The sequence below is a fragment of the Nerophis ophidion genome, linkage group LG07 (assembly GCF_033978795.1).
Source record: "Nerophis ophidion isolate RoL-2023_Sa linkage group LG07, RoL_Noph_v1.0, whole genome shotgun sequence".
In the NCBI taxonomy this organism is placed as follows: Eukaryota; Metazoa; Chordata; class Actinopteri; order Syngnathiformes; family Syngnathidae; genus Nerophis; species Nerophis ophidion.
The window spans coordinates 72,269,169-72,277,992 of NC_084617.1; the positions used below are offsets into that span (position 1 = coordinate 72,269,169).

The 8,824-nt window shown below is 43.2% G+C and overlaps 1 protein-coding gene across 2 annotated transcripts in view; it reads right to left on the minus strand.

Moving 5' to 3' along the window:
• Positions 1-5,117: 5,117 nt before the first annotated feature.
• kat6a (K(lysine) acetyltransferase 6A) overlaps positions 5,118-8,824 on the minus strand; it is a 114,183-nt gene continuing 110,476 nt past the window's right edge. For both annotated transcript variants that reach the window (XM_061907078.1, XM_061907076.1), the window contains exon 17: positions 5,118-8,824. This exon is cut by the window's right edge and continues 995 nt beyond it. In XM_061907078.1, the coding sequence (XP_061763062.1) occupies positions 6,497-8,824 (2,328 nt within the window). In that variant the 3' untranslated portion in view covers positions 5,118-6,496.

The following is an 8,824-nucleotide window of genomic DNA, read 5'->3' on the forward strand; positions in this document are numbered from 1 at the left end:
CTACATAAAAATTTTTGAGTTGAAGAAACAATATGATTCGGTTATATATACATGCGTGTATTCTACACAAAAATTGGGTTGGAAAGCGCGACTAAATTTAGATTTGTATAATACTGTATAGCAGGGGTCACCAACGGGGTGCCCACAGGCAGCAGGTAGCCCGTAAGGACCAGATGAGTCGCCCGCTGGCCTGATCTAAAAATAGCTCAAATAGCAGCTATGGAGAGACGGAGCCAATGGTATGACAGAGAGGCAGGGCACGCCACAAACAAGATCAGGTGTGTGGATCACGCACCTGTACACGATTAACGTATCTCCTCTCGCTGTATAAAAGGGGAGATGGTGCAGAACGAGAAAAACACATACAACGACAGAGACAGAGACAAGAAGAGGCGGACTGAAGTACATGCTGCTGACAAGCAGACGGCGGAGCGAGCAGCAGAAGGAGACGGGAGACGCAGCGGAAGAGTGACCTGACCGCAGACAAGCTTGTGTGGGAAAATAAAGCAAGTCAAGCCTGCTCGAAGTCATGTCCTTCCTTGGCGGTCCATGGAACCCGCAAGACGACAGCGTGAGTCCGTCACAGCAGCACTTTGAGCTGCCTCTATTTTTTAAATTGTATTTATTTAATAGCAAGCTGGTCTCGCTTTGCTCTACATTTTTAATTTTAAGAGGGACAAAACTCAAATAGAATTTGAAAATCCAAGAAAATATTATAAAGACTTGGTCTTCACTTGTTTAAATAAATTCATAATTTTTTTTTACTTTTCTTCTTATAACTTTCAGAAAGACAATTTCAGAGAAAAAAATACCTTAAAAATAATTTTAGGATTTTTAAACACATATACCTTTTTACCTTTTAAATTCCTTCCTCTTCTTTCCTGACAAATTAAATCCATGTTCAAGTAAATTAATTTTTTTATTTTAAAGAATATTAAATACATTTTAATTTAATTCTTTATTTTGGCTTCTGTTTTTTCCACGAAGAATATTTGTGAAATATATATTCAAACTTATTTTGATTAAAATTTAAAAAAGATTATTCTGGCAATCTAGAAAATCTGTAGAATCAAATTTAAATCTTATTTCAAAGTCTTTTGAATTTCTTTTAAAATTTTTGTTCTGGAAAATCCAGAAGAAATAATGATTTGTCTTTGTTAGAAATATAGCTTGATCCAATTTGTTATATATTCTAACAAAGTGCAGATTGGATTTTAACCTATTTAAAACATGTCATCAAAATTGTAAAATTCATCTTAATCAGGAAAAAATACTAAAGATGTGGCATAATTTTATTTATTTATTTTTAAATCGAATTAGCTAGTTTTTGTCTTTTTCTTCGGTTGAATTTTTAATTTTAAAGAGTCGAAATTGAAGATAAACTGTTTCAAAATTAAATTTTCATTTTTTCCGTGTTTTCTCCTCTTTTAAACCAGTCAATTAAGCTTTTTTTTCATCATTCTCTACAAAAAAATTTCCGTAAAAGGAAAAAAAATGTACGACGGAATGACAGACAGAAATACCCATTTTTGTATACATATACATTTATTTATTAAAGGTAAATTGAGCAAATTGGCTATTTCTGACAATTTATTTAAGTGTGTATCAAACTGGTAGCCCTTCGCATTAATCAGTACCCAAGAAGTAGCTCTTGGTTTCAAAAAGGTTGCTGACCCCTGCTTTAGGCTGCTCATCACCACTTCAAGATGGCGGCCCAATTTCTCGCGTCACAGCAGCCAATGCTGTGTCTACTTATAACATGTCTATGAGCTCCGGTGTCGGGCGAAATTGAGCATGCCTGAAATATTTTAAGTGTCGCTCGCCGCGGGAGCGCGCATGGGGGCGGAGCTTCCGTGCCTGGTTCAGACAGCGGCGGCACATCCGTGTTATTGTCGATGTCAATGATACGAAATGTGGATTATTACCATCATGCTTTTATTTTGAAAAATGTTGTTAGTATACCATTGGACATGCCTACCCTTTACCATGACTTGATTAACTTATTCGGGTGTTACCATTTAATGGTCAGTTTTACGGAATATGTACTGTACTGTGCAATCTATTAATAAAAGTTTCAATCAATCACAATAACAAATGCTTTTTTCCCCCCAGCAAATGACATTAATAACATTCTGTAATTTGGTTTATTATTTCTTTCATCTTCTGATTGATGATAGAATAACACCAATATAATGGCAGCAGACATGACAGAGTAGACTTAAATTGCATATTGGGGCGGTTTAGCTCGGTTGGTAGAGTGGCCGTGCCAGCAACTTGAGGGTTGCAGGTTCGATTCCCGCTTCCGCCATCCTAGTCACTGCTGTTGTGTCCTTGGGCAAGACACTTTACCCACCTGCTCCCAGTGCCACCCACACTGGTTTGAATGTAACTTAGATATTGGGTTTCACAATGTAAAGCGCTTTGAGTCACTAGAGAAAAAGCGCTATATAAATATAATTCACTTCACTAAAAAAACAAACATAAAACAACAAAAACCCCTGATACAAATCCTCATTTTGTTTCTGGCTTTGTCATGAATAAGTTGAGAATATTAACGAATCCTTTTCGATTTACTAATATCTGACATGTTTAGTAACTGTACCAGTGGCAGTAGTTAAGTTAAAAAGTTAAATACAATTATAAAAGTTAAAGTACCGATGATTGTCACACACTAATATTTTAGAACAGTCAGTGAAACACACACTAATATTCTAAAAGAACAGTCAAGGAGACACACTAATTATCTAGAAGAACAGTCAGTGAGAAACACTAGTATTTTAGAAGAACAGTCAGTGAGACACACTAATATTCTAGAACAGTCAATGAGACACACACTAATATTCTAGAAGAACAGTCAGTGAGACACACACTAATATTCTAGAAGAACAGTCAAGGAGACACACTAATTATCTAGAAGAACAGTCAGTGAGAAACACTAGTATTCTAGAAGAACAGTCAGTGAGACACACTAATATTCTAGAACAGTCAATGAGACACACACTAATATTCTAGAAGAACAGTCAGTGAGACACACTAATATTCTAGAAGAACAGTCAGTGAGACACACTAATATTCTGGAAGAACAGTCAGTGAAACACACTAATATTCTAGAAGAACAGTCAGTGAGGCACACACTAATATTCTAGAAGAACAGTCAGTGAAACGCACTAATATTCTAGAAGAACAGTCAGTGAAACACACACTAATATTCTAGAGGAACAGTTAGTGAAACACACACACATACTCTACAGGAACAGTCAGTGAAACACACACTAATATTCTAGAAGAACAGTCAGTGAAACACACTAATATTCTAGAGGAACAGTTAGTGAAACACACACAAATACTCTAGAAGAACAGTCATTGAAACACAACAATGTTCTAGAAGTCAGTGAAACACACTAATAGTCAGTGAAACACTAATATTCTACAACAGTCAGCGAGACACACACTAATATTCTAGAACAGTCAGTGAGACACACTAATATTCTAGAAGAACAGTCAGTGAAACACTAATATTCTAGAACAGTCAGTGAGACACACTAATATTCTAGAAGAACAGTCAGTGAAAAACTAATATTCTAGAAGAACAGTCAGTGAGGCACACACTAATATTCTAGAAGAACAGTCAGTGAGAAACACTAATATTCTAGAACAGTCAGTGAAACACACTAATATTCTAGAACAGTCAGTGAGACACACACTAATATTCTAGAAGAACAGTCAGTGAGACACTAATATTCTAGAACACTCAGTGAGACAGACTAATATTCTAAAAAACAGTCAGTGAAACACACTAATATTCTAGAAGAACAGTCAGTGAAACACACACTAATATTCAAGAGGAACAGTTAGTGAAACACACACAAATACTCTAGAAGAACAGTCAGCGAAACACACTAATGTCCTAGAAGTCAGTGAAACACACACTAATATTCTAGAAGAACAGTCAGTGAAACACTAATATTCTAGAACAGTCAGCAAGACACACACTAATATTCTACAAGAACAGTCAGTGAGACACACACTAATATTCTAGAAGAACAGTCAGTGAGACACAGTAATATTCTAGAAGAACAGTCAGTGAGACACAGTAATATTCTAGAAGAACAGTCAGTGAGACACACACTAATATTCTAGAAGAACAGTCAGTGAGACACACTAATATTCTAGAAGAACAGTCAGTGAGACACACACTAATATTCTAGAAGAACAATCAGTGAGACACACACTAATATTCTAGAAGAACAATCAGCGACACACACACTAATATTCTAGAAGAACAGTCAGTGAGACACACTAATATTCTAGAAGAACACTCAGTGAGACACAGACTAATATTCTAGAAGAACACAGTGAGACACAGACTTATATTCTAGAAGTCAGTGAGACACACACTAATATTCTAGAAGAACAATCAGTGAGACACAGACTAATATTCTAGAAGTCAGTGAGACACACACTAATATTCTAGAAGAACAGTCAGTGAAACACACACTGAGACACAGCATTGTATGGGAACTTAAAAACTTCCAAGAGAAACATGAATGGCTCAACATAATTTATTTTCATTTTATGTTAAAATGTACAGAGTTCTTGCTAAGAAAGGGTTGGGGGGAGGGGGGGTGAATAAGTGGAAATACATACAGAGACGGAAGAGAGTTGAGGGCGCTGAGCACAGCACAGCACTGCACTCCTCTGTTCATTTTGCACTCTCTTAGCATACAATGCAACATGTACAATTCCAAAGGATACAAAAAGGGAAGCGATATAAACAGACAGAAATATACGGAGCTTATTTTTACATGCCTCTTTAATGTAAGGAAGTCATCCTATACACACACACAAGTAAAAAAAATGCCAAGTGACCTTTAGATATTTGTAGTCCTTTTGTTTAAAATATCATTAATATACTACACAAAGATAGAAAAACTCTAGAGATGAGATGGAATGGAGAGGTTAAAGGCATCTTTAAGTCAGTAAAAGTGAAAATATTATTTTTTTTTGTTCTTTTGAATTTCTTTAGTAATCATTACCCAAGATGTGAGCTAAAAAATATGTGGTTCTTGTTTTTTTTTTTCCTGAAACCGAAGTGGGGAAAAATGACAGTACCAATGTCAATGTCAGAATTTCCTTTTATATTATAGAAAAAAAACAACAAAAAAAAACATGTTCTCTACAACAGGTTTTTTCTAAAGTCCAAAAGAGTCAGCTCGTGTCGTAATAGAAAGCTGCCCACTCTGATAAAATTCAGAAAGAAAACAAAGTTCAGAACAGAACAATAGACACAAATAAAGTATGCGATGTCAGATGTATCAGAAAACGAAACAAAACGACCTCCTCTTTTGATGTTGAACACTTGTACACGGAGCAACGCGGCGGAACATTTCCACCCGAGCCGTTTCGACGCCAAAGCTCGGACCCTGCTTCCGTACGAGTGTGCCTCTGTGTGGGCCAAGCCATGCACTACACCAGGCGTTTAGGTGCACCTTTCACAAAGGTGCTTTACCGCGGTATCTCTAGCAAACAGAAGTTGAGAGAAAATAAAATATATATATATAAAAAAATACATGTTTAACAGAATACACACTTCAGAAGCTGACCCTCCACCTCTGTGGGTCGTCAACCCTTTTGGGGGGCGGGGCGGGGAAGTTGGCTAATTGTTAATTAACCGCGTTTTCCTTTGAGCAGCTGAATGGAAATCTCACCGGCTGCTGTTATTTTTCATTGCCGTCAGCGGAGTGTGGAAACGTCGAAAGCTGAAGATTGTACATTCCGAGGCGAGAGTGTGTGCTGCCTGATCATGGGAGCTACCGGGGATATTTACATCTACACTTCTCGGAGCGGAAGAAGACTGAAACGTGATGCTGTCGTTTTACGTACGGATGAGACGGTGAAATGCTTGCCTTCTCCCGTGTGTGTCGCTGCAGTGTTTTTGGTACGATGCCGTCCACCCAGGAAGACAGAAACATGGCTGAAAACCTCTGCACGCCCGTTCACTTTCCCCCGCGTTAACACGTATAAAGACTGAAGCGTTTAAGGATATTCCAAAACAAGAAAAGTAAAGTTTCAACATGTTTAACAGAACGAGAATGCGTCTCTTTTTTTCTCAAGGTAAGGCTTCCTATGTCGAAAGATTGTGTGCGTGGATGAAAAATAAATCGGATAAAAGATATTTTTATCGTTTGCGGTCCGACGAACAAGGACGTATCCGGTAATGTAATTTTCTGCGTATATTCCTCTGTCTGCACCGTGCACGTCAAGAGGAATCGTTTGCGGGGACTGTGTACGCCTGGCCTGGTCCGTGGACAAACCCTGGTCTCTCCTGTGAGAAACTACCACTATGATTACACAGGAAAAACAGGAAACCCCAAGAGCCTCTCTGTTAGCGTTCACCTCCTTCTGGCGCTTTCCGCAGCGCCGGAGAGTGTGACAAAGAGTACGGCGAGTGTCAAGCCTCGGCCCCCGTCCTAAGTCTTTTGCACTCTGCCGCTTTTCATCTGCTCATGTACGGCGACTGTTTTGGGACACCGGCGTAGCTATGATGAGAGGGGCCTGTGTACATCATGTTGCCATGGTGATTTGGCTGCATAGGCTGCTGGGGGTAACCCTGCCCACCCATCATCCCCATTTGCATTTGCATGGGATACTGAGCTGGCTGATTCATGTAAGGGGGATTACCGTGGTAACCGCTGTTCATCATTGGTTGGGGCATTCGGTAGCCAGCTGACATGGCATTGAGCTGAGTCATGTTCATGGAATTGTACGCAGCTGGCGTAGGCATGAGGTTCGGCATCATGCCGCGCTGAACAGCCAAGGTGCGGGGTGTGCCCTGCATGGCCACCGGCCCCGAGCTGCGCCCGTAGAGCTGCTGCTGGTGCGTGGCCGGCGCCAGTTGCTGAGTGGCTTTGGAGCGGATGGAGATATGGCCTTTGACGGTCGCCATTTGGCCCTGCAGCCGCTGTGTGTGCGGCGGGGGGCCGAGACTGATGTTGGTGGCGGGCATGTTGCATTGCAGCTGCAGGGAGCCCAGGTTCATGGAGCCGGAGCTAAGGTTAGGGGGTGGAGTCATGGTGGGCTGGCCCTGGGGGATGGGAGTGTGGGCAGAGGGGGCGAGCCCAGGATTAGAGAGCGACACACTGGTGGCGTAGGAGGTAACGGAGGCCGAGTGAGAGTAAGGCATGGCGTGGGGGTCCATGATAGTGTTCGTGAGCTGTTGGAGTTTGGCCAGGCTGAATGTTGCGGAGGGTTGGGGGTAACCCCCTGTGCCAAAATCCTGACCCATACGCTCATACAGAGTACGACCACCTCCCCCTCCACTCTCGGGAATCTCCATTATCATGGGAGTGGAGCCAAAGCCGTTACCCATGCTACACTGGGAAAGGGGCTGCTGAGAGGGTGGGGCGGAGGATGGAGGCTGGGAGTTGGAGGCTTGCTGCTGCTGTGTGACCTTTTTTTGGGAGGGCTGTGACTGCTGTTGATTAGTGCTTGGAGGCCTCTCAATAACGCCACAGCTCTGGGGAGACTTAATACCACAACCGGGGGTGTTGGATGGGTGAGGGCGAGGTGGGGCTTGGGGGACAGTTCCTGCATTACTGCTTCCGGGACCGTTGTTGGCAGCAGATCCGGTTTGCTGGATGAGGCTACAGCTTCCCATTCCATGCTGAGAGCCTCCATTTCCTGCGGAAGATGTCAGGCTGGGAGCTGGCACAAAGGAACAGCTGTTGGACTGGGAGGACGACTGGGTGGCTGAGCTAGACGAAGAGGCGGCAGATGAAGAAGCTGAAGAAGCCCCTGGGACAGATATTCCCCCTCCATTACCCCCATTGCCCGTTCCGTTGCCCCCTCCGCCCATAGTGGAGTCATAGCTGCTGGGATTGTCGTAGTTCTCCGTAGTGCTCTCGATACTGCCGAGGTCACTGAAGCCGCTGTCCACCACTTGCTGCGAATGGTCTGATACAGATGGGACATCCATCATTGGAGACGTCTCCATGTTCTGTTGAGAGGGTGCAGACAAAGAACTGGGGTGTTCTGGGGTGATCTGTGTGTACCCACTTCCGGTTCCACCACCACTTCCACCTGCTGCAGTGGGGCCCGGCGTCCCTCCTCTCTGGCCAGCTGGAGTTGTGTCCATGATGGCAGAAGGCAATCCTGGACTGTTCACCGAACGCACAGACTGACTGGGCAAGGGGGGAATTGGGGGATTAGGCAATGGGCTGCTGTGTTGTGAGGCCCCACACTCCTCTACCAACCCCAAGGCCTCCTCCTCAGTATCCCCTGTGTGGCTATAACTCTGTAGAGTCCGACAAGCTGCAAGTGTCTCTTCACAGTCCTGGTAAGCACCATGATGAGCCTCAGTCTCTTCATCTTGAGCTTCCCCCTGTGTCAGAGACTGGACGGCCTGGACCGTCTCCAGGTCAAGTTCATTGGAGTGGTGATGGGGATGATGTGAATGATGGTGACCCAGCTCCTCTTTGAAGTCCGAGTGCTGATGAGATTGGGCGTGGGAGTGTGTCTGTTGGGGTTCTATTAACAGTGCGACATCTTTATCCTCCGTTTGCAAAGGCTGAAGCTCCATAGGTTCCGAGGGAACAGACATGGCCGTAACAGTCTCCACAGCTGCGGCGGCGGCAGCAGACTCCTCCTGCTCTCTCCGCCGCCTGTCCTCCTGCTGTGGATCACTGGAGGAGGGCCTGCACTTAGAGTCCTGCGACTCTTCATGCTGTTCCTCCTCCTCCTCCTCCTCTTCCTCCTCCTGCTTGCTGACATAGTCCCGGGCCACGCTGTTCTCCATGTCTAAAAAAGCCTCTCCGCCTTGTGGTTC